The sequence below is a fragment of the Nerophis ophidion genome, linkage group LG26 (assembly GCF_033978795.1).
Source record: "Nerophis ophidion isolate RoL-2023_Sa linkage group LG26, RoL_Noph_v1.0, whole genome shotgun sequence".
NCBI classification, from domain to species: domain Eukaryota; kingdom Metazoa; phylum Chordata; class Actinopteri; order Syngnathiformes; family Syngnathidae; genus Nerophis; species Nerophis ophidion.
Window position 1 is genome coordinate 19,030,102 of NC_084636.1, and position 27,705 is coordinate 19,057,806.

A 27,705-nucleotide genomic window follows, 5' to 3' on the forward strand; every position below is an offset into this window, starting at 1 on the left:
GTCATTTTATTTGATCAAAGCAACAACTTGAGGCAGTTTAATGTGGATTAACGTGGGCAGAATTATTATAGTGTTCCCAATGTTAAAAGGATAAAGCCATTGTTTACGAATTTGGTAAATAAATAACCAAAAAATTTATATTTTGTTGTTTTCTTACTCTACCGAAAATGAACCGAACCGTGACCTCTAAACCGAGGTACGTACCAAACCGAAATTTTTGTGTACCGTTACACCCCTAGTATATATGTGTATATATATATGTATGTATATATGTGTGTGTATATATATATGTATGTGTGTATATATATGTATTTATGTATATATATATGTTTATATATGTGTATATATATATCTATGTATGTGTATATGTATGTATATATGTATATATATATATATATATATATGTATACATATATATATATATATATATATATATATATGTGTATGTATGTATGTATGTGTGTGTGTGTGAAAACTTGGGTTCCCTCCGACTTGTCCAGGGTGTACACCGCCTTCCGCCCGATTGTAGTTGAGATAGGCGCCGGCGCCCCCCGCGACTCCAAAAGGGAATAAGCGGTAGTAAATGGATAGATGGATACTTCTGAAAAATTCTGGTACTTTTTTTTCTTTACTGGACATGATGGCGCGTCGTCGTCAAGTTGTAACATTGCTAGTAAAACGAGCAAAGCATGTCAGGCAACCCATTCGCATGGTGTACTTACAAGCAGACAAACCGTGGAGACATAAGAGGGAGAAGGGTCGTAATTTGGCTTAAAAACTAATGATAAAGGTGAAGTTTTTCACCCTGAACTGCCGCTCTTGAAGGGTTGTTTTAAACATGGCAAACTAGGTAGCGGCTAACGTCCATCCGCAGTGTTTCAGCTACTTTTAAATCACTAATCATCGCCTCCATGGCGACAAACTATGTTTCTCAGAAGTATAATCCCTGCAGGAGGTGGAATAGCTAAACATGTTTCACTACACACCGTAGGAGGATACAATATTTCACAGTCACAGCTAACAGCAAGCTAGCGCCCCTAAATGTAAGCAAATGCCATGGGTGGATATACACAGACAACGGTTCTAACGATAACAAGTACAAGAGCCGAATATAGTCGATTCTACAATGATTACATCTATATTTTTTGCTATCTCAAAATGTTTTGTCATTTTTTTATTGTTTATAAACTCAGGAAATATGTTCCTGGACACAGGCAGACTTTAAGTATGGCCATTGTATGACCCTGTAACTACTTGGTTTTGGATTGATACCAGAATTTGTAGTATCACCCAAAATGTATGTAAAGTATCCAAACAATGGAAACATAAGTGATTATTACATTATAACACCGGTAGGTAAACATATATTTATTGTATCATGAGATTTTTAGTTAAAACAATATTTACATTACTTTTCTGATCCCCCTTATTTTGAAAAGTATCAGAAAGTATTGAAATACATTTTGGTACCAGTACCAAAATATTGGTATTGGGAATACTCTAACTTAAACTGTATGTGTTATAATAGTTCTCTTGTGTCTGCAGCTTTTTAGCATTTTTCAAACATTCCCTTGGAAATAGATGTACTAGTGACTTGTCATCTTTGTGATTGTGCCATATTTTTGTAAATAATTAAAACTGTTAGTGGGGTAAAAATAAATTAATCGTGGTCTGTGTAAATTAAGAATGTATTAATCAAAAGTTTGCCCATACTATCAAATGACAAAGTGCATCCAAACAGTTGGCTGGTACTGTTTAAAATCTGAGAGTAGTCAACTTTTGTGACTAACAGTAGAAAGTCTTATTGACTTAAACCATTCCTTGTTGTAACAATCAGACTCATGTCTGTCTGTCGCAGGATCGGATGGAGCCTTATCTAGCTTACGTAATGTCTTGTCCATGTGGGGATTATTGTCTCAAGTTGGCTTGGGTTTGGGCTTCCTGCAGCCAGCCAGCCATCTTTTGTCTGGTCCAGCATCACTGTATGTACTGCAGAGTTATTCTTGGTGTCATCCTGCTGTTTTGTTCACCGTCAGCTAAAAATAAACATTTTCCTACCTAGCCATGGGCCTCTGCTATATTGTATATATTTGTTTACTCGTTTACAAGTTTGAAACCTGTTATTGCTCCTGAACAGCGTTAAGCAGGAAGTGTATTTTTGTAGATTGGTTGGTTAGTTGGATTATCCAAAACAATAATTTCTCTGGGCTTGGCTGAAGAGACATGCAAACTCAACACAGTGCCATCAAGATTCAAACGTAGAACCTAGCAGCTATGAAGCAGACATTTTAACCATGTGCTCGACCATTCTGCTGCCAGTATCATCATATTTAAGGTGACTTAAATGGTTACGGTATTAGTTTATTTCAAACATACATACTGTTACAATATGGCACATGACATATTTCCAGTTTCTCATTAGATGTCTGAAAAGAAGTAGGAAGAAGCAGATCATTATCAAAGATGTTTTTTGTGTTGTGTTTCCACTAAAAACTACCTGGGTATATTTAGTTTTTCAGAAACCTTTCGGAGTTCATGGGACATTTGGAAGGTTCCCAGAACTTTGTCACAGAACACAGTTGGGGGTGTTCCAAAACCTGTTACAGAATGCTAGACGAGTTCTTTATTCCCCATTTCTTCGTATTTCTGTTACGAAATACTTGACAACGGAGATAAAGAAGAAAAAAAGGAACCTTTGACTTGCAGAAATTTTTGTAGGGTATTTTTGTGCTGAACGCTGATCAGTGGAACTATCTTGCAGTGTTTACTCAGCCATAGTCTTTAAATTATTTGCAGTTTATTATTGTTTATTATTTTTACAAACCACATTTGGATAAGAGAAGTGGAGAGACTCTTTTAAACATATTTACAGTAGCATATGAAGGCGGACTCGAAGCAACGACCTCAGCTGCTCACTACTCAGACTTACTTGGATAAATGTAAAATAAAGGAGACAAAGGTAAATGACATCAAATATTAACTATTTACTTTATTAAATGTAATAAAAGTAGTCAATTATACTCCTTTTGTGTAATTATTATCCTCAAACCAAGTGAACAGAATGTTAATGCTAACAAACTAGCGCTAAAGCCGATGTGATCGTGTTGACGTCGTGAGAGAAACACTGACATTTATTATTGATATACTGTTATTTACAGCTTATTTAATGAGAAGACACCTTTCTGACTGTTGGACATTGCAGACAAAAGCCTGACTTTTTATGAACAACTTGGTACAGTTTATTTTTTAAGTCATATTGTTTTGTATGGGACGGTGTGGCGGGGTTTAGAGAGTGGCCGTGCCTGCAACCTGAGGGTTCCTGGTTCAATCCCCACCTTCTACCAACTTTTTCACGTCCGTTGTGTCCTTGAGCAAGACACTTCACCCTTGCTCCTGATGGGTTGTGGTTAGGGCTTTGCATGGCAGTCCCCGTCAACAGTGTGTGAATGTGTGTGTGAATGGGTGAATGTTGAAATAGTGTCAAAGCGCTTTGAGTACCTTGAAGGTAGAAAACCGCTACACAAGTATAACCCATTTACCATTTGTATATTATTGCTTTGTATTTCATTTACTTATTTTTTAATCAAATATATTTGACCGAATATTGTCTGTTTATTTATATGGTATTATTGTAGAAGTATAGTAAACTGCTCGTTCAACGTCATCAGCCTGATCCGTATAAACTACCCTTAACTGTGAAATGCAGTGGAAACACAAACCACACACTTTTACTGGAACCCATAATTCCAACAACTAGAGGTTCCGGTAACCAAAAGTTCCTGAGTCTTGGTGGTAAAGGGGCAATACATTATCATAGACTAGGGTTGTCAAAAGTTTTGATCCTAGAGCTGGACGATTAATCAGCATTGAGGTTTTGATTACTGCAATAACCTATTCGAAAGAGGCTGAGGTTAATTTATTTTTACCTCTCCTCCTTCTTCGAATCAGAATTGTCGAGCCTCGTGTTTTGCTGGCCGATCAAAAGTCGTTACAGGAAACCACACGTTTGTGTGCACTGCAGCCAATGCCATAGTCAGTGTGCTAATAACAAATACCACCTGCATTGTATTACAGTACTGTATCTGAAAAAAGTTTTAATGCTGACGGTGTAAAATGGCAGAAGGAAACTCTTTGGTAACATCATTGAGAGGCCTTTTAACTTAGTTTGAAACCGGTGGACAACAATGAGGCTCGACACGCGGCCAAAGACAGTGATTGTACAGATAAACTAAAATGTTTTCGAAGTACATTATTGCATATTAGGAAAGGGTGATGTGGCTTAAAATCTATATTGCAATATGCAGCTTCCTGCAAAAACGATATACATCCATCCATCAATTTTCTACTGCTTGTCCCTCTCGGGGTCTCAAGGGGTGCTGGAGTCTATCTCAGCTGCATATGGGCGGAGGGCAGTGTACACCCTGGACAAGTCGCCACTTTATCGCAGGGCTCACAATATGTTATTTGGTATATAAATGATAATAAAACCATTTAAAAATGGGCTAACGGCTCCTAATTTGGCTTCTGATTTATGCGGTAACATATTTTGTTAGTTCTGGTTGTGTTATTTTCTCAAAATTTTATTAATATACCTGGTAATTTACGGTTAATAGCAGGTTGCTTTCTGATACAAAATGTTTCTATCTGCACTTCTATTAAAATGTACTTAATGCTGTTTCAATCATGTACATTAGTTTTGGATATCGATCTATATTCTATGGACAGTATTAGTCATACTAATGCTGATACTGATCCCATTGATGATTCCATTTTTGATCACAATTACAATCACACAAAAACACTGGATGGCGGTGTAACATAATCAAGTAAATATTTACTGTACTTTCCAGGCTATCGAGCGCACAGTTATGCAAGTTGCACCCACTAAATTTTAGGGAAAAAAAATATTTTCAAATTAGCCCCACCTGACTGTAAACCACAGATATATGTTGTTTAATTAGTTATTTACACACAAATATTTTTATGTTTATTCATTGTTTCCAAACAGTGTCTGTAAAACAGCAGTGAAACGGATGGTCTAACAAAACAGACGTCATCGTCATGGACCCACTAGCTGCAGAAGTTAGCTCTCCAATCAGCAGTCAACAGACGTCTTGGTGAATTTACCGAGGAAGTTGTGAAACTGGAACAATACTGTAAAAAATGCTACATTATTGTAAGTTGGTAAAATTAACAGTAAATGTGTTAGCATATTAGCTACTGCTAACGACGCTAGCTTCATTACATTATGATAAGCACCTTTGGCAGCAATTACGACATCAAGTTTGAATATGATATCACAAGCTCGGCATACCTATCGTTGGACAGATTTGCCCATTCCCCCTTGCAGCACCTCTCAAGTTCCATCAGGTTGGCTGGGAACTGGTAGGCATTGGTTTTCATCCAGGATGTCTCTGTGCATTGTGGCATTCTTAATTATTGCTGCTATTTAGTCTATGTCATTACAAATTACATAATAGTAACAAGCTACCACCATATTGAAAGAAAATTAGGAATATTTTTTGTGTGTTGTATGGCCTTGAAAGCCACTATGCCACTGCTGTTCTTTTTTCAATGTAAAATAGTTTACTGTTGTTTTTTTAGCCCTTTTTATATGCACAGTGTTGTTTGCTTTTAAACACCTGGAGGTTATAGGCCACTGCTGTTATATTTTGAATGTACTGTATGTATAGTGATCTCTTGACAGTGTTACTGAGATTTAAATTCTGCGCAGAAACATGTTCAAGCACAGTGAGTTTAAATACTTGACAGTTTGAAACAGTTTTCAAAGAAGTAGTGTATTTAAAAGTACATGGGTTCAGTTTTTTTTATTTTTATCATGGCATCAAATACATTTTAAAAATCTGCCTAATTCGGATGCGATCATCCATGAGTGGGATCAGCGAATGCTGATCACATGCTGTAACTGTCAATTTTTGAATTTATTAATGGTGAGTGCTATTGACAGTTTAACAATATTAAAGGCCTACTGAAACCCAATACTACCGACCACGCAGTCTGATAGTTTATGTCAATGATGAAATCTCAACATTGCAACACACCAGGTATCCTGTTGAAAACGTCGCGGAATGATGACTCGTATGATGACGCGTGCGTGTGACGTCACCGGTGGTAGCGGACATGTTCTCCCAGCACCGATCACGGCCACAAGTAGTCTGTTTTTATCGCACAATTACACAGTAGTCTGGACACTGTGTTGCTGAATCTTTTGCAATTTGTTCAATTAATAATTGAGACTACAAATAAGAAAGATGTTTGTGTAAAGCGGTGTATTGCAGCCGGCTGTAGCAACACAAACACAGCCGGTGTTTCTTTGTTTGTTATGAAGCTTTAATATGGAACAGACTGGTCAAGCGAACATGGTTCTCTACCACATGTCAACCGGCAGGTTTCAGTGAGAAAATTGTGGCAATAAGTCTGCTCTTATCGTAAACATGAGCGGAGCTTGTGTCGTTCCTCCTGCAGCTGTCAAAGAGACAGCTGCGACTTTCTTGGCTCCTCCATGGCTTCCCTCAGAGACACTGGCGGTCACCACACCCCTCCGACTTTCAGGTATGACTATATCATCTCACTAAAACACTATTAACACAATAAGCAGATAAGGGATTTTCCAAAATGATCTTAGTAAATGTGTCTAATAACATCTAAATCGCTCCCACTGCCCTCGTCTTTTTTTTTTCTAGTCCTTCACTCTCACTATCCTCATCCACAAATCTTTCATCCTCGCTCAAATTAATGGGGAAATTGTCGCTTTCTCGTCCGAATCGCTCTAGCTGCTGGTGGCTATGATTGTAGAGGATGTGAGGAGCTCTACAACCAGTGACGTCACGCGCACATCGTCTGTTACTTACGGTACAGGCAAGGCTTTTTTATTAGCGACCAAAAGTTACGAACTTTATCGTCGATGTTCTCTACTAAATTCTTTCAGCAAAAATACGATAATATTGCGAAATGATCAAGTATGACACATAGAATGGACCTGCTATCCCCGTTTAAATAAGAAAATCTCATTTCAGTAGGCCTTTAACAGCATATTTAAACTAGTTACTAAACTAGTTTGAACAGTTTGAGAAACTAGACACTGTTAATGGTGTGTTGTGGAATGCAAGGGAGATTTGCAAATGTTGTCTTGTCACGGTTGAATAAAAAATAGTCCTTGTTTATAAGTAATATGTCAATTCCATTAGCCACAAAAACATTGCAAAAGTTAACCATTTGGCTTTAGCGGAGATGCTAACAGTCCCTTTCACAGACAATATATTGTTGTGCTTTCCTCTACCATTGCTGACGTTCAAATTGTTACATGAAAACACTTCAACGGCAATCTTAAAAATGGCTGTAATGATGTTTGCTTTTTTTTTTTTCCAATTAGTTTACAACAGAGAAGCACCTGGTGTATTTAGTTAGTTTGACCATTTGGTTTTCAAAAGAGCAGTGAATGGATTCATATGCTTAGAATTAAATTTGGCCCTCTGATTTCTCTTTGTCTTTGTACTTTTTTATCCGTAAGGATTGTCAATATGGCCCTAAAAAGTCTTGAAAAGTTTGACTTGTTGAAACCTGCAGAGACCCAGTAGAGTTGCCAAGTGGGAACATTTTGTTGAGTTATTGGCATGCATGTTATAGAATGTACGTTGCATTTTCAATGATAATAATGTCCGGAAATGATCTACTAAAAAAGCTAAAGATGTTGTGGTACATTACACAACACATGTAAGTGTTGAAAAGACAGCCAGAAACACTTTGGTAGATGTAAATAAATATAAATGCAAAATATACAGTGGAAATGTAGTCTTGATTTTCAAATTTTTCTTTTGGGGCTCTCCTGGCAGTGCTTCGAGATGATAGAATGTTCCTCTTTTTTTCTCAGAGGGTGCTAAGATTCCTGATAATGGTACTTAAAATACTAAGAAATGTAATTAATTTACCGTAAAGAAGATAATTATTTTTTATCTTAGGGGAGACATTGATCTGCAATGGTGATCACAAAGTTTTCAAGGAAATTGTCCAATACTGATCGGTAGTATCCTCCACTGAAATTGTGGTATTGTGACAACCCTATCATAGACAATTGTAGGACGCCCTGTGGAGGACATCGGGGTCAGCAACAACCATTGTACAATAGAACCTTGAATCAACAAACGCCCCTAATTGCATCCTTTTTGGTTTACAAACGTTTACATCGCGCCAAACATAGGGACCATGTCTCTGTGTACGAAAGCTTCATTGAATCCTTTTGTCAACAGCCAATCATTTAACAGTATTCACTGAGCAATGGGAAGGTCAGGCTAACAGCCATTCCCGTAACAGTACCAACTACCAAGGTTGGTTTGCCCGGTCTTTCTATCTCACTGTGGGTTCTTTGCATGGAGCGTGAAGAGAATCTTTGATATGTTGATATCATCAACTCAATAACAGAAATGTATCTTTATTTTTGTTGGTTTTAATACAGACTGTGTGGCAACTTCCTGACACTTCCAATGTCTTGGTTTAATAAGTAGGTTCCTAACTACTCTGTATAGTGTTCAATAGCCCATACACTATTTCCATCTTGTGTCTGAAATCTGCAACTACCTTCAAATCTACTTTAATTATTTTATTACATCCTACTTGGCTAGCAGACACCCCCTCCACTGATAAATAGAACCCTTGGGTAGTTTAACATTAATTTACTGTATTTATTGGTAGGCTTAAATAAGTCATAAAAAGTATCAATAATTATCGATATCAATCAATATAAAACTTATATTTCTCTGTAGCGCTGGGCGATATGGCCTTTTATCAATATCTCGATATTTTTAGGCCAATACATGATATATATCGCGATATATTGCCTTAGCCTTGAATGAACTCTTGATGCATATAATCACAGCAGTATGATGTGTCTATATGTCTACATTAAAACATTCTTCTTCATACTGAGATAATATATGCTCATTTTAAACTTTCATGCAGAGATGAAATTCACAACTAAGTCAATTTAGCAAAACTGTATTTATTAAACAGTTATTAAGCAGTGGCACAAACATTCACGTCATTTTCAAAACAGAAAGTGCAAGATTGTCAGAGACATTTTAATACAAGCTATTAGTGCACGTGTGTGCATGATGTTACTAAGATGAAATATCAAAACAACACTAAATTAAAGTGCACTTTTTGTACAGAACGCCACTACAATAGTTAAAAACAAATAACGTGCACTTTTGTGCATGATGTCACACAAGATATTTCAAAAACTCTCAAATAAAAATTAACTGCATAATAGGAAATCAAACAGTGTATGTCCTTCGTTCTGTGGTAGGTTCCTGTGGACGTTATCTCCTTCTGTTGTTGATTTTTTTTTTCATCCGGTGTTGATCTGGAAATTGTTGCTTTGGCATTTTGCACAAAGCACAGTACAAAGGTGTTGATATGCAGTTTCAAGCACTCTTCATTCTCTGGCTGGTGATTTTTCAAATGATGCTACATTACCAGTGCCGTTACTTTTTGCAGCAACGCTTTTGCCGCCTAATTGTTCACCATATCCCCGCTTGTAGCCAAACCACCGCCAGACGATGCACCCCGTGCTGTTTTTCTTGGGAATTAATTCTTCCTCCATTTGTTGCCAGATTTGCACTGTTAGCATCACAGCTAATGTTACTCATGTAGCTACCTCTCTATGTGTGACGTATTTAAGAAGGTGCGCTTGTTTATGCCTCTGTGAGAAGGAGAGACAAGAAAGAGTGGGAAATGCATTTAGTGTAATGCCCGCAGCTAAAACCAACTGTGTGAGAACATATACTCGAATATCACAATATAGTCATTTTCTATATCGCACAGAGACAAACCCGCTATATATCGAGTATATCAATATAACGCCAAACCCTATTAATTATCAATAATTATATATATCAATCAAAATAAAAAAAGTATTTTTCATCCATATTGCCCATATCAATAATTATCAATATCAATCAATATAAAAAATGATATTTTTCGGCCATATCAACCATATCAATAATTACTGATATCAATCAATATAAAAATGATGATCTTTTCAGCCTTGATCCAAACTCCCCCAGTGTTGCTGTATAGCTTTGCGTTGCTAGACAACCACTGAGCTAGCATTTTAGCTACTTAACTTCTGATTTCGGCCTCTTTAGTTTGAGGATTTTTATCAGTGAAGGGGTATTTGTTTCATAAGCAAGTCTTTAACTGTGATGTGACCGAAAAATATGTCAAGGAGAAGGCGTTACCTGGTCAAAAGCCGATGATCGCCTCCACTGCTAGTTTGTGCTCATGCTAGTGGCGACTGCATGAAGCCACTGCTTGTTTGTCACTCCAAAAGTCCCAGAGTGTTCAACAATGCCTCAAATATTCCTAAAAAGAAGGTAAAATGGTTTTCTTTTTTTGGTTTTGGAGCACACCGAGACGTATGTGTGCGCTGACATTTAAGTTTGCCGTAATATTATTGTGTTGTTTGGATAAAAAAAGATTGTTGAGCCATAACCCTCATGTTTTACAAAACAGGTGAAGTTGGCACGTTGTGTAATTTGTAAATAAAAACAGAATACAATGATTTGCAAATCCTTTTCAACTTGTATCCACTTGAATAGACTGCAAAGACAAAATATTGAATGTTTGAACTGAGAAACGTTTTTTTTTGGGGGGGGGGGTTGCAAATAATCATGAACTTAAATTTAATGGCAGCAAAACATTGCAAAAAAAGTTGGCAAAGGGGCATTTTTACCACTGTGTTACATGGCCTTTCCTTTTAACAACACTCAGTAAACACTTGGGAACTGAGGAGACCAATTTCTGAAGCTTTTCCGGTGGAATTCTTTCCCATTTTTGCCTGATGTACAGCTTAAATTGTTCAACATCTGGGGTCTTTGTTGAGGTATTTTAGGCTTCAATTTGCGCCACACATTTTCAATAGGAGACTGGTCTGAAATACAAGCAGGCCAGTCTAGTACCCGCACTCTTTTACTGTGAAGCCCTGCTGTTTTAACACGTGGCTTGGAATTGTCTTGCTGAAATAAGCAGGGGCATCAATGATAACGTTGCTTGGATGGCAACATATGTTGTTTCCAAAAGCTGTATGTACCTTTCAGCATTAATGGTGCCTCCACAGATGTGTAAATTACCCATGCCTTGGGAACTAATACACCCCCATACTATCATAGATGCTGGCTTTTGAACTTTGCGCCTATTTGTTCCGGACGACACGATGTCTACAGTTTCCAAAAACTTTTTGAAATGTGGACTCATCAGAACACTTTTCCACTTTGCATCAGTCCATCTTAGATGAGCTCGGGCCCAGCGAAGGCAACGGCGTTTCTAGGTGTTGTTGATATATAAAAAAAATAATTTTCCTGAAGGAATAAATAAAGTACCATCTATCTATAAATGGCTTTTGCTTTGCATAGTAGAGTTTTTAACTTGCACTTACTTACTGAAGTGTTCCTGACCCCATGTGATGATATCCTTTTTCACACTGATATCATTTTTTTCATGCAGTGCCGCTTGAGGAATAGAAGGTCTGTAATATCATCGCGTATGTGGAGTGGTATCTACAGATTCTCTGGACCTTTTGATGTTATTACGGATTGTAGATGGTGATATCCCTAAATTATTTGCAATAGCTCGTTGAGAAATGCTGTTCTTAAACTGTTGGACAATTTGCTCACACATTTGTTCACAAAGCGGTGACCCTAGCCCCATCCTTGTCTGTGAATGACTGAGCACTTCATGGAAGTTGCTTTTATACCCAAACATGGCACCCACCTGTTCACAATTAGCCTGTTCACTTGTGGGATGTTCCAAAAGAGTGTTTCATGAGAATTCTTGAACTTTCTCAGTCCTTTTTGTCACTTGTGCCAGCTTTTTTAAACATGTTGCAGGCATCAAATTCCAAATGAGCTAATATTTGCAAAAAATTAAGTTTTCCAGTTCAAATGTTAAGCATCTTGTCTTTGCAGATACATAGAGTGTATGTATACATTATGGTGTCTTCAATGTGTGCAGTTCTTTTCTAAAATATGGACTTTTGTCAAGGCCAGAATGAATTACCCATGATGAAGTTGATTCTGCTTCACTGTGCAAACTTTTTTGGTTGGCAAACCATGTTGAAGAACCAATTAGGTTAAAAAATCGAGGTTCTACTGTATTTATAGTTTATTACTAATTTTATTTGCAACAAGGTGCTCTGGCCAAGTGAAAGATCAACACACGACGATGCGAAAATATCTGGTCGTACAAACAGCTGCTGCGTAGATGCAGGGTCCTTGCAGGAGTATGTGCCATGGGATTAGGGTCACCTCTATCCCGGCTGTCTTAGATAGAGGTGGGGGAAGACTGGCGAAGACCCTTCTAGTCCATTCAACACAAACTGTTTTCTCAGAGCGCATGTGACATGCTTCACAGCATACACTCACGCATGCAAGTCAGTTGGACAGCCACAAACCCTGCAACACGTGGGACCAATTGCTCACTCAATCAAATGTTACAGCACTTGAAAGTCTGTGTTTGGGCTGAGTGGAAAAGCAACCGGGGATTTGTTAATTAAGCTTCATGATTTCATGCCATTTGGTAGTTCAGTTGGACTAATCAGTCATATTGTCGTGCTAATAACCTGCAATTGTTAATATTAGGACCTTCACGTGTGTGTCATGTCATTAAAAAACTTTCTTCAAGGAGAGCGATGTGATATGCAGCTATGTAAGAGGAGCAGCTCGGCCAGTTGGCTCAGTGTCGCTCGCAGTTGTACACACAATCCCAGGAGAACAAGACCATCTGCTGTTAACTGTAGCTCTGGTCCAGGGCTCACACACACATTCACACATGTATACGTACATTAGCCAGCTCTCAGCTTTCCTGCCAAATCATACACTCTGCCCTCGCCCCCAAGTCCTTGCACACATCTAGGTGCCTCCCACCCACTCGCCGCTGTTTGCCATTCTGTTTCGGAAGCATCAATCATGTCTCTGCTATCATTGGAATATTGTACTGGATTCTCAACTCAAGGATTAGTCTGTGTGGTTAACCTAGTGAGGGGGGGACTCTTATTGTGATGGCATACTGGCAATTCCACTTCTGTCAAGGCTTACATCACTTGCCAGATTGCAAAGCGTATCGGACTCATAAAGCTCCACACTGAAGCAGAAGATGTACTGGGAACTGTGGCTCAGCCAGGTCACAGCTTGTGCCGCACTGCAATGCATGCTGGTCCAGAACAAAGGTGGGCTTTTTGTGTGTTTTGAAACTGTGGACATACAAGATAATTATTGTAATGTGGAGGTAGAGATCTTTCTTACAGTCTTGTTGAATAATATCTGAGCCTAAATAATGTTTTCTGTATAACAGAATTTATGTAGAATAACCATTCAGGATTAACAACGAAATAATGTAAATGTCAAATGTAATCATGATACTTTTTATGGCCAATCCAAGGTGCTCTGTTTGTGGAGTGTGAATGCTTGTTTGTATATCTGTGTTAGCACTGCATTGAGGGGCGACCTGTCCAGGGTGTAAAATGCCTTCCGCCCAAGTGCAGCTGGGATAGGCTCCAGCCCCCATGCGACCACGAGAGGGACAAGCGGTAAACATGGACGGATGGATGAATGGATTGACGTATATTACTAATAATTATATTTGTTTTGCTTTATTTTCAATTAATGACGCTTATTGTTCAACGTACTATGTTGAGATTTTCTCAAGTGTCTACAGAATTTTAGTAGCTTTTTCTTTATAAAACGAGACTAGCAACAAATCTAGCATCTTTTTCTGGTGTTAGTATACAGTGATGGACAGTAACAAGCTACATGTAGCTAAGCTACGTATCTTAGCTACATTTTCCAGTAGCTTACTTACTTTTTTTAACGAGTAGCTTTTCCTGTAGCTTAGCTACTTTTAGACCCATGTCGCTAGGTAGCTTACATCAAAGCTACAAAGAGAAAAAATCGACTGTGAATCCAGGCCCCCAAAAACTGCGGAGACAATCCAATGACCTGGAGGAATGAGAACAACCGCACATACAGAGAAAATCTACGATTATTGGTTGGTGTTCATATGCTTAGTCACAATTGGCTAAGATTAGGGGGAAACATTACTGACTGGCCATTCAGAGGGTAGATAAGTTGGGTCATCGAAACTAGTAAGCAAAATCATAACGTACATGCAGTCATGTCACATGACGACAAGGGAGTCGGAGACAGACGTACGCTTCAAGCTGACGACTCAAACAAAAAAAAAACATACTTGAAAATGGCAAAGGAATTCTCTCCCGCAGATTAAATTTTTCTTTAGTGATGAAAACAACGTCCAGGAAACCCGCAATAATGGTTGTCTTTGGCCATATTCAGACAAAGGTGTGCGTTTGGAGAAAACAATGCCCAAAACATGTTTTAGTTATAAACCAAAATCATATCTGCTCTCTTTATTGAAGACGTCCAACACAATTTTAGGACCACATATTGAGGTGAGTTGAGTTAATGAAAAGTTTTACTGCACATAACCATTACCAACTGTTCCCAAACAACACACAAGTCTTTGGTTTTATTTTGTCAAGATATAGGTAGATACTGTTTTGTTTTGTTTTTTACTGTTGGTAGAGAAAATTAGTAACATTTTAGGGGTGAGCCAAAGAAAAGGCTAACAAATAAGACATACAGTGGTTTGTAGGGACCCCTGGGGGTAATTGTAAGGTGTCACCAGCTAAATGATGGATAGGTAACATCCGTCATTTAGCTGTACATTCTCAGTTACACTAACGTTTAGTGCTGGTCGATATGGACTTTTTTTACTATCTCGATACTGCGGACGTTATGTTGATGACTATTTTTTCATACAGTGTTGATGTGGAAATGGTTCCCTCTGCATTTTGATGGTGTGGCGCCAAATGGAGATGTTGCTATGCGGAGTAATCACTCTTCATTCTTTAGCAGGTGACTTTTCAAATGATGTTACATATTAGCAGTAATGCTACTTTTTGTAGCAGCGCTTTTACCCCACACCTGAAAAATTACGGTTGTCTGTTCGACATATTCCCACTTGAAGCCAAACCACCGCCAGACAATGGACCCCCTGCTGTTTTTCTTGGGAATTAATTCTTCCTTCTTTTGTTACCAGATTCACACCTTCTTTCTCTCGTATTACCACTCGCACCACAGTTAACATTAACCATGCTGCTACCTCTCTGCTCCGCGAGGGCGTATGCGTATGTTACGTATGATGTGACAGTATGTGACGTATGTAAGAAGGTGCGCTTGCTCTCTGTGAGAAGGAGACACAAAGAGTGGGAAGAGCCAGGAGTGTAATGCCCACAGCTAAAAACAACTGCGTGAGAATGTATACTCAAATATCACGATATAGTCATTTTCTATTCCGCACAGAGACAATATTGTATTAAATATCCATCCATTCATTTTCTACCGCTTATTCCCTTTGGGGTTGCGGGGGGCGCTGGTGCCTATCTCAGTGTTGCCAATAAACCTATCCCCAGGTGCATGTCTTTGGAAGTGGGAGGAAGCCGGAGTACCCGGAGGGAACCCACGAATTCACGGGGAGAACATGCAAACTCCACACAGAAAGATCCCGAGCCCGGGATTGAACTCAGGACCTTTTGTATTGTGAGGCAGACGCACTAACCCCTCTGCCACCGCGAAGCCCTATATTAGATATCAATTCTATTAAATGTAGCTTTAATGTAACGAGCTACTTTTGCCGTGTAGCTTGATACAGTTCTCAAGGGAAAGCTTCCCCTGTAGCTTACCTACGTTTAATCAAGAGTAACTAGTAGCTTAGCTTTCCAAGTCGCTTGCCCATCACTGTTAGTAAATACTGTACTCTTGTTCAGAGACTCTACCTCTGAACAGCAAGCATGATGTCACACTTTCTTCGCTTTGCACTGCTGCAGTTGGACTTTTTCCTCTCAAAAGCCGCCACTTTCCTCCTAATATTTGCACATTTTGTGGTTTGCTGTTAGCGGGTATATGTCAGCTATATTAAAGTGCGTCCACATCGCAGACATGCTTCCTCTGCTGCAGACAATCCTGTACATATTGCCTACGTCATCACACCATGTGGTTTCGGCACCGCTGTTCAAGTTGCCAAATGTTAGGTGCATCACTAGTCATTATTGCGATACATTTTAGGCTATTTATGTATACCCATTCATACAATAACAACTAACTGGTGATAAAGCTTTATGTTCATGTTGTTTGGTTTGATGTTCATTCTTCTCATGATCGTGAGTACACTGCCCGTTCCTGAAAGAGAATTGGCGGAGAATGAAGAAGTGTTGTGTGTCTGAGGAAGCACGGGGACCAAAGCGCATGGGAGTATATTTCTGAATTGGGTCGGTTGTGCAGCACGGTGGGACAGGGGTTAGTACATGTGCCTTTCAGTGCTAGACTGCTTCATCCCAAATGCAGGACTAATAGACTCAAAAACTCATTTGTCCCACACGTCATTAGACTCTACAACTCCTCTCTGGGGAGGGGGGCGGGGGGTACTAGGATGACAGGGGCTGCAAAACAATAACAGTGCAATAGTTTTTCATAACACGGTCGCTACTGCCTAGTTTCTCCTGTTATATTCTTATTTTACTGTTATATTTTTATTCCCATTGTTGCTTTTTAATTTTATTCTTATTGTAATATATTTCTATTTTTGTTTCCATTTATACTCCCATTATTTACTTTTTAACTTTTTAAATTGATCTCAACTGTACACTGCTGCTGGAATTTTAATTTTCCTGAAGGAACTCTCCTGAAGAAATCAATAAAGTTCTCTCTCTCTCTCTCTCTCTGTCTCCCTCTCTCTCTCTCTCTCTCTCTCTGTCTCTCTCACTCACTCACTCACACACACAATACGAAAGTCCTTAGTAGTCCTGAGTTCACTCTGGGGCTTGCGATCTTTCTGTGTGGAGTTTGGATGTCTTCCCCGTGACTGGGTGGGTTCCCTCCGGGTACTCCGGCTTCCTCCCACCTCCAAAGACATGCACCTGGGGATAGTTTGATTGGCAACACTAAACAGGCCCTAGTGTGTGAATGCTGTCTGTCTACCTGTGTTGGCCTTGCGATAAGATGGCGACTTGTACCCGGCCTTCCGCCCAAATGCAGCTGAGATAGGCTCCAGCAAAATGGACAAGCGGTAGAAAATGGATAGATGGATGGGTCGTTTGTTTGCATAGGATTGGCACTAAAATATTTAAATAGTCAGACGTTTGATTTCTTCTAGAGGCTACAATATTACTTATACTTACTTATATATTACTTTCATAAGTTTTCACATAAAAAAAACATATTTTTTTATGTTGGCCGTCTTTAATTTTGCTGTGGCGGTGCCCCACCATCAGTTATATTGATGGGAAACCATGTGTATGTGAAACATTTGGAACCCAGTTTGTAATGTGCACTACCCCTACCTACAGGACTGAAGTGGAAAAATAGCACCTGGCCATAAGTTTTCAGATATATTAATCAGATGAGGGGGTTTCATGTTATTTGGCTTTGTAAATGAAACCGAGACTCTCCCGGATGTACAGTATACACTGCATTGCATTTTTAGAGCTATAGTTGGTCTTCATCAACATGTGTAGGCTCTCTGAGGCATGACTGAACAAAATCTCTTTCATTCCATTCAGAAAGTCATGATGCTAAGCCATGTGGTACAGTGGTCTTTTTTTCCACATGTGAGTACACTTTACAGCGAGCATTTATAAACTGTCAATATTTATTAAGGCTGCATGATTATTCATTAAGTTTTTGATCTCAGATCACACATGTACGGGATTCCATCCGTAAATGTGTTTTTTTGAAGTGTTCCTGAGCCCATGTGGAGATATCCTTTACACACTGATGTCGGTTTTTGATGCAGAACCACCTGAGGGATCGAAGGTCACTACACTGCTATAAAGTTTGTACCTTAAAGGCCTACTGAAATGAGATTTTCTTATTTAAACGGGGATAGCAGGTCCATTCTATGTGTCATAATTGATCATTTCGGGATATTGCCATATTTTTGCTGATAGAATTTAGTAGAGAACATCGACGATAAAGTTCCCAACATTTGGTCGCTAATAAAAAAGCCTTGCCTGTACCAGAAGTAGCAGACGATGTGCGCGTGACGTCACGGGTTGTAGGGCTCCTCACATCCTCACATGGTTTACAATCATGGCCACCAGCAGCTAGAAAGATTCGGACCGAGAAAGCGACAATTTCCCCATTAATTTGAGCGAGGATGAAAGATTTCTGGATGAGGATAGTGAGAGTCAAGGACTAGAAAAAATAAATAAATAATAAAAGTAAAAAAAAGGCGAGGGCAGTGAGAGCCATTCAGATGTATTTAGACACATTTACTAGGATAATTCTGGAAAATCCCTTATCTGCCTATTGTGTTACTAGTGTTTTAGTGAGATTATATAGTAGCTGAAAGTCGTAGGGGTGTGGCCACGGGTGTAGTGACCGCCAGTGTCTCTGAGGGAAGGAAGCCACACAGCTGCAGCAGGACGCAAGCTCAGCTGATGTCTACGGTAAGAGCCGACTTATTAGCACAATTTTCTCACCGAAACCTGCCGGTTGACATGTGGTCAGGATCCATGTTCGCTTGACCGCTCTGTTTCATAGTAAAGCTTCACGTTCTGGAATTTTAAACAAGGAAACACCGGCTGTGTGTGTGATGCTAAAGGCAGCTGCAGTGCACCGCTTCCCACCTCTATCTTTCTACTTTGAGTTCTCCTCGTTAATTAAACAAATTGCAAAAGATTCAGCAACACAGATGTCCAAAATACTGTGTAATTATGCGATTAAAGCAGACCACTTATAGCTTGACTCGGGCTGGAAAAAAATGTCCGCTACAACCATAGACGTCACGCGCACGCATCATCATACGCGTCATCATTCCGCGACGTTTTCAACAGGATACCTCGCGGGAATTTTAAAATTGCAATGTAGTAAACCAAACCGGCCGTATTGGCATGTGTTGCAATGTTAAGATTTCATCATTTATATATAAACTATCAGACTGTGTGGTTGGGAGTAGTGGGTTTCAGTAAGCCTTTAACACAGCAAACATAGCAATGCATTAAAATTGGTTTTATTACTAATCTTTGTATATTTTTAGCCATGAGATTTACACCGGTACTTCAGTTTATTAACATATACTATATGGATGATAACTCATGCAAATTTTTCAAAATAAACAAAGCTGACATAATTGGATCACATGGACATTGGTTCAAATAAAAACACAACATATTTGCTATTTTTATTTAGGGCGAAATTTTCTTGAGAGATTTCAGCAAAAAGTAGAAAAATATATTAATCCAAACATGTTTTATACATTCTAAACTCCCAGAGGACTTTTTTTGTTCCGAGTGTATAATTGATTTATAATTAAAATTTAACATAAAAAAAAAACTCTTGGAAAAAAGCATTTCTATTCTGAGTAACACAACCAAAGTTATGGGCCAAAATAGAGCAACAATTTACCTCAAATGACAACTCAGTCCTGAATATTCTTCGAGGGTTAAACAATAATGGCTGTGTTGAGTAATTTTCAGTGGATAACAATGCTATGCTGGTTTACAAGCTGTATACTCACTACTCTAACATACATACATGTTTCCTTTCTATATTACAGTAATGTCCCTGGAGAGGATAGTTATAAAAGTGATTACTGAAATGTGAGGGGTCTCTTCTACAATACAGATGCTGTAGGTTACATGACATTTCTATGGAATCAAAGCAGCCCACTGCAATGCATGCACTCCATCATCAGTGGCCCTATTTCATCACCATCCTCTCCCACGTCAACAGCAGCTGTCCAGGCATGCAGTGACTTTGGCAGCAGCTGCAGAAATGTGTTCATCTTTGCTACTCATATGCTCGTTCATCAATTGGTTGTCAGTCTCTCTGGGTGTGTTGTGTAGTGTATCACCGCACCTTGGTCAGGTAGCGTCACGTCTTGGACCCCTCCCTCTTTGTGCTGTTTAAAAAGGCATTAAATATATTTGTAGCTCAGATCATTGCTGATCTTAGAGGTGTGTCGATTAGTAAAAGTAATGCTTTTAAGGTGTCTGCAGGCAAAGAGTTTTGAAGAAGAGTGCACAGCCCTTAGTGGCCAACATCTCCACACTGGCTTGGGATACAAACCTCAATCTGGACAAACAGGTAGATCACAAGGACAGCTTAATTAGGTTGCGATATGGAGGTTTTTAAAGCATTCTATATAGATAGACAGTACTTTACTGATTCCTTCAGGAGAGTTCCTCCAGGATTTTTTCAGCAATGGGCCCTCCTGCTGGCTTCCTGAATGTATCATCACTCATTTTCTCCTTTTCTCTTCTCTTTGTGTTTCTCCCTTTTTCCAGAAGCTCTCCACAGGCCGTTCGGCCTGGACTCTGCAGCCCTGACAGAAGCGGTACGCTGGAGCTCCAAGGAGAACTTGCTGGGGGCTGCTGAGAGCGACCCCAACCTGTTTGTTGCACTTTATGACTTTGTCGCCAGTGGGGACAATACTCTCAGCATCACGAAAGGTAAAATGGCCATTTTTTTCCTGCTTATGTACAGTGACTTATTTATTTATTAAGAATGGCATTTGCATTATTTCAATAAACAGGCACGGTGTAACGACATCAAATCCAAAAGGTGTTTACAAGAAAGTTATTTAGTCACTAGGTTTTTTGTTATGTTAGGTTAGGTTACTTTATTAGTGCCCGAAGGAAAAACACTTGTTTTGCAGCCGGCAAGATCAGGACATCCATTTAAACATACAGAGAAAGTAATAACATCTTAGATATGCAATACAACGACCTACCACATAACAAGTAGGGCTAGGCGATATGGCCTTTTTTTAATATCTCGATATTTTTAGGCCATAACGCGATACACGATATATATCTCGATATTTTGCCTTAGCCTTGAATTAATACTTGATACATATAATCACAGCAGTATGATGATTCAATGTGTCTACATTAAAACATTCTTGTTCATAGTTCATTAATATATGCTTATTTTAAACTTTCATGGGGAGAGGGAAATCACAACTAAGTCAATTGACCAAAACTGTATTTATTAAACAGTTATTAGCAGGTGACTTTTCAAATGATGCTACATATTAGCAGCAATGCTACTTTTGGTAGCAATGCTTGTGCCCCATACTTGACAAATTAAAGTTGTCCATTCGTCATATTCCCGCTTGAAGCCGAACCACCGCCGGACGATGGACCCCGTGCTGTTTTTCTTAGGAATTAATTCTTCCTTCACGTTACCCATGCTGCTACCTATCTGCTCCGCAAGGGCGTATACATATGTGACGTATGACGTGACAGTATGTGACGTATGTAAGAAGGTGCGCTTAGTGTCTGTGAGAAGGAGACACAAGAAAGAGTGAGAAGAGCCTGTAGTGTAATGCCCGCAGCTAAAAGCAACTGCGTGAGAACGTATACTCGAATATCACGATATAGTCATTTTCTATATCGCACAGAGACAAACCCGCGAATATTGCGTACATCTATATATCGGCCAGCCCTAATAACAAACATCACATAATAGTACATGTACTTAACGTTCCCCATAAAAAGGATCAAACATAAAATCATAATCAGAAAATATTTGGGACAAGCCAGAATAAAACACCATAATAAAAGAATAAATTGCACTAAAATAAATACAGGCAAAAATGGATCAATCAATCAATGTTTTATTCATATAGCCCTAAATCACTAGTGTCTCAAAGGGCTGCACAGGCCACAACGACATCCTCGGTTCAGAGCCCACATCACGGTAAAGAAAAACTCAACCCAGTGGCCCCTCTAGGGCGACCGGTGTAATGGACGTCGAGTGGATCTAGCATAATATTGTGAACGTCCAGTTAAAAGTGTATCCAACATAATAGGGAGAGTCCAGTCCATAGTGGGCCCAGCAGGGAACCATCGCGAGCGGAGACAGGTCAGCAGCGCAGAGATGTCCCCAATGTCGCCGATGCACAGGCGAGCGGTCCACCCCGGGTCTCGACTCTGGACATCCAGCACTTCATCCATGGCCACCAAAACTGTGCCCCACCCCCCACCCCACCCCTCCCTCCACGAGGGAGAGAAGGGAACAGCAGAAAAGAAAAGAAACGGCAGATCAACTGTTCTGAAAGGAGGGTCTAAATAGAAAACCCTCTATAGCTCGCATTCTTTTTTTGGGATCCTGGAATCACTAATAAGCCGGAGTTCTTTGAATGCAGATTTCTTGCTGGGACATAAGGTACAATACAATCATCAAGATAGGATGAAACTAGACCGTGTTGTATTTTATACGTATATAGTAAAACCTTACAGTCACATCTTAAGTGCACAGGAAGTTAGTGCAGGTGAGCCAGTATAGGCGTAATATGATCAAACTTATACTACAGATACATCAGCTTATTTTGTTCTGTGATGGCAGCTGGGACAAAACTACAGCTGTACCATTTTGTTTTGCCTCTTGGGACTAAAAACCTCCGTCCAGATGGTAGAAACTGAAAATGGATGTGTAGGTAGTGAGATACATCAGTTAAATGGAGGAATCTATCCTCACTAGCTGGTTGTTGTAGAGGGTGGCTGGAGACAATTAAGACTCACCAGTTAAATTACCTGACAATATTATTTATGGAATTATTGTCCTTTAGTGACAGGTGACTGAACCATGAGACCAGGGGGAAGGACAAAACAGATTCTATAAAAGCATGGTAAAACACAATCATGATGGTCTTGTCAACATTAAAATGAGGAAGTTTTCTCAGACAGTACAAACGTTGGTGAGCCTTTCTACTCACTGCATCACAGTTAGCTTCAAATTTCAGTTGTTCATCAATTATATTCCCAAGGTACTTATACTTTTGCACATATTCAATGACCTGGTTTTTAATCACAGCTAACTGGTTCACATTGGGTGTCTTCCTAAAGTCAATCAGAATGTCTTTTGTTTTTGTTGAGCTCGAGGTTAAGAGTCATCACACCAGCATACAAGTCATCAATAATGGGGCAATGGCGGTTTTCATCTCCATTTAGCAAACTAACAATTACTGAATCATCAGCATATTTGATTATTGTTCTGTTGTCATATTTAATCAGAGACATGTTTGTGTACAAAATAAATAACAGGGGAGACAACGCACAACCTTGCAGTGAGCCGGTAGAAGTACCTTTCCTGACAAAGTATCATTGACCCCGACTTTCTGGGTTATGTTTGTTAAAAAGTTAAGGATCCAGCCCATCAAGTTAGGTTAAAGTGGTCAGTCAACCTGGTAATCAGGATGTGTGTGGTCTCTAGATTGGTGTCTGTCAAACCACACAACATCATAATGATTGATCTGTTTTTGATAGTTTTTCCTTTCACCTTACTGAAACCTCCTAAAACTACAATAACAAACATATCGTTAAATAAACACCTTTCAGCCAGTTTCGATCAAAACCGAGCTTTATCATTATTTAGCTAGAATTGTTTTGTCTCTCAGAGAAGTGTGCATATTATCTCATGGCTGCTGCTATTACATGCAACATGGCGTGTCATTGCAGGCGGAATCATGTCCTAAGTGAACAGAATACGAATCATGTCTGCATCATCAAACATGCTTGAAGCAGTTGCTTGGTTACGCCCTGTTATTGTTGATATCCACACCTTCAACAAAAGCATGTCTTGCAACAGACCTGCGTACCGATTTGCTTAGCAGACGCTCCTTCAGGCAATGCCATTGATTGGCAGGTGGTCATTATCGAGGAAAGCAGTTTCATGAAAAGTAATGCCATTGGAATGTTTTTACAGTGCTTTGTGTTTGGACGCACTTTCTCATTCACAACACAACTGATGGTCCCAGCCTCATTGATAAAGCAAGAAATTCCACTCATCAACCCTGATAAAGCACACCTGTGAAGTGAAAACCATTTCAGGTGACAGCTCATTTCCAAGAGTGTGCACATCAGTAATCAAAGTGAAGGGTGGCTATTTTGGAGCAACTAGAAGATAAAACATTGTAGAGGTTGCCCTCTAGTCGGTTCCTCAGACAACCACACACTGCCACGAAAGCCCGGATTTCAGAGTACAACACTGTTTTATTTTCATAAATGTTGAGAGGCTTTTGCTTTCCAGCAAAATTTCTTTGTCTTTGTCTGTGTCTCTCGCTGGATCCCACTCCAACTCCCTGTCTCGTTCTGGCTGCTGCTAATAAAGGCGACAGGTGATTAGATAACAAGGCACAGCAGAGCAATCTACTTACCTGTCGCTGTCTTCGAGGCCGGTCCTTGCACACCCCGTTCCTTGGCAGGCCCGCAGGCCACACCACCCTCCACAAACATGTTTTCGGCTATTTCACCTTTTTTTGTTAAGTACATAACTCCACACGTGTTCATTCATATAATAGCTTGTATGCCTTCAGTGACAATCTACAATGTAAATAGTCATGAAAATAAGGAAAACACATTTAATGAGAAGGTGTGTTCAAACTTTAGGCCTGTACTATATTTTACAAAAAATATTTTCATACTCAGGTGTCCATAGCTGAGTGATAGTGATAACACAGCTATTTGAAAAGATGGATTTTTTTTTCATCCGTCACAGCCTGTGGGTACTCCCTGCAGGAAGGAGTTGACTACAAACAGGAATTAGCTGCTCGAAAGTCCTTTTGTCCTTCTCATCAGTGAAATTGCAAAGTGGTGCAGAGAAAGCTGTTAAATGGTATATTTATAGTAGATTTAGTAGCTTTTTTGCATAATAGTCTTTTTGTTTTCTATACTTCCACTTGGTTAGGGAACACATTTTCAGAAAGCTTTATTTAATATCATGTTAATGCCAAGCTATGTCATTACGCAAAACATTAACGTTATCAAATGCGTATTTGTGAATACAGTAGTAAAATCATACATTAAAACAGAACCACAGTGTTGACCGTTCAGGATCTGATGCACAAACCAAATTCAGATGTTTAGCTTTGACAGGCTCTCGCTGCCGTTTTTAAGGATCAACCTGCAAAAAAACACTAGTCAAAGACTGGTTTTAAGAGTCACTGCAAAAAATATTTAGACACCTAAGGCTGATTTTTTTAAGAATACACTCCAAAACTCAAACATCCTAAATATGACAGTAATGCATTGTTGTTTTTCAGGACTCTGCTGCAAAATAACGCAAGTAGCTCAAAACTGAACTGAACTCAGCTACACGCTGCCAGTTTAATATCTTTCTTATGCCCCTAAGATTCACTACTGTAATAATTCATCCACAGGTCTTCAGCCTCCATTTATATGTCCACTGCAGTCTGTTGGATCAGTGTTAAAGGCCAAAAATGTCACGACCCTCCTGCTGTACCTCCACGGACCCCTGTTAAAAACATCTGCTGTAGGTTGTTTACTTTTGGCAATCTAAATCTGCCAGATAATAAGGTACAGAAAGGCATGCTGGGTTATGGAAAGACTTCGTCCTCCAGTTTAGAGAAAATCAAGCGTCACGCTTTTCTTTACATCCGTCTCATGTCCGTGACGTCAAGAGACTGACAGAGAACAGACACCAAGTCACTACATGTCTGCCTTTGCCCGGCCTTGCTCTCTAAATGGTGCACAGCTTTTTGATGTAGTTCAGCAGGACTCACAATATGACCATATCTTTCCTTTTTGTGTTGTGTCTCCAGGACACTCTCACCAACTTTCCGACCTAATGACAAGAAGCCAAAAAAATACATTTTTCATCCAGGTTTGTACAAGACAACATTTAGGTCACGTATTGTACTACGGTCCGCAAGTTACTGAGCGCCGATTTAAAACGTATGAATGTATTTTTTAAATTACTTTTTACCAGGGCTCTCCCACTTCCAAAAGACATGCACCTGGGGATAGGTTGATTGGCAACACTAAATTGGCCCAGTGTGTGAATGTGAATGTGAGTGTGAATGTTGTCTGTCTATCAGTGTTGGCCCTGCGATGAGGTGGCGACTTGTCCAGGGTGTACCCTGCCTTCCGCCCGATTGTAGCTGAGATAGGTGCCAGCGCCCCCCGCGACCCCGAAAGGGAATAAGCGGTAGAAAATGGATGGATGGATGTCACATTTTACGAGTTAACGCATATGCGATTAATCACACACATTAATAATATATCAAAGCAGGTGAGTCACCCTATTTATTTTGACTGCACATGCTCCTTTACCTTAACCACAGATGTTTACCTCAAAGGCGGCACGGGTTGTTATACGGTCAGTGATCAGGTCAATGCAAAGATAAGTGAGTAGATTCCGACTGATGTATTCACTGGCAAATTTTCTTCAAAGTACACCCCGATGGGACTAGATGATACTGTTACCAAATTGAGCCAATAAATTACACCTTCAAGTATACCATTCTGACCGATAGCATTTGTGTGAAAATATCAGGGTCTTTTTTAAAGTTTAGTCAAATAATGCATGCAATTATCTACTGCGATTATTCAATTAATCATGATTAGGGAATGAACGACAAAACTTCTTAATGATAACCGTGTAAAAACTACATTCAGTTGGTATTGCAGTTTTGAATCAAAATTATCGAAAAACCGTGATTGATAACTGCACTTTAATAAACTCACAGACTGATGCTTGTTTGGTAGCTTAAATGCTAACATGAAAACAAAAGGCATTAACGTCTTGCCCCATATAGCAAAGACATACCCTATCTTAACTTATACAAACACATATTTGTCTGAGTAACTAAGCTATTCAATTGTGCACATTAAACCTACAAGCTGTGTTCTCGTCAAGGGGTCAATATATACTTGGAGAAATATGACGCAAGTGTTTTTATGGTGCATTCAAGGACCGCTGAACAGAGGACAACACAATGCCACTTATTGGTGAAACATAAGAAACTTAAGTCAAGTCAAGTCCAGTCAATTTCAATTTATATAGCACGTTTAGAACAACTTTTAAATTAAACCAAAGTGCTTTGCAGGTTGAAAAAAATGCATACAGCAAAAAATAAATAAAATAAAATAACATAAACAATGAATGAGCGGAACAAAATAGTGCAAAAAGCAATAAGGTAAAAGGGGTCGAATAAAAAGTAAAAAATTTCCCCAATAAAATCAGAATAATAAAAGTGCGACAAATACAGAAATAAAACTAAAGCGAAGGGGTGGGGCCAGCGAGAAGAGGTAGGTCTTCAGAAGGGTTTTGAAAACTCGCAGGCTCTGGGCTGAACTAATGTGGAAGGGGGAAGGCTGTTCCAGAGCTTAGGGGCGGCAACGGAAAAGGTTCTGTCCCCTCTGGTCTTTAGCCTTTATCTAGGGACCGCCAACAGCAGTTGGTCAGCTGACCTTAGGGCTCTAGACGAGGTATAATGATGCAGAAGCTCGGTCAGGTATTGTGGGGCCAGACCATTTAGGGATTTAAAAACAACTAAAAGTAATTTAAAATCAATGCGGTGATGGATAGGGAGCCAGCAATGGAGTGAGGCCAGGACTGGGGTGATGTGCCCATGTTTTTTGGTGCTGGTGAGGAGACGGGCAGCCGCATTTTGGACAAGTTGCAAACGGCGAGTGATGCCTAATCAATGCCAACGTACAGTGAATTGTTGTAATCCAGCCGGTGTGTGATGAAGGCGTGGATAGCAGTCTCCAGGTCGCTCTGGGAGAGATAGGCCTTGGTCTTTGCTAGAGTTCTGAGATGGTAAAAGCTGGTACTAACCACTGAGCTGACCTGTTTGGTGAATTTGAAG

At 39.5% G+C, this 27,705-nt stretch overlaps 1 protein-coding gene across 5 annotated transcripts in view; it reads left to right on the top strand.

Moving 5' to 3' along the window:
• abl2 (c-abl oncogene 2, non-receptor tyrosine kinase) overlaps positions 1 to 27,705 on the top strand; it is an 89,958-nt gene that overhangs the window by 36,197 nt on the left and 26,056 nt on the right. For 2 of the 5 annotated variants that reach the window (XM_061888209.1, XM_061888204.1), the window contains exon 2: positions 20,375 to 20,539. In XM_061888209.1, coding sequence (XP_061744193.1) covers positions 20,375 to 20,539 — 165 coding nt within the window. Of the gene's footprint in view, positions 1 to 19,955; positions 20,175 to 20,374; positions 20,540 to 27,705 lie in introns of those variants that run through there. The other 3 variants (XM_061888208.1, XM_061888207.1, XM_061888205.1) reach the window with 3 other exon arrangements.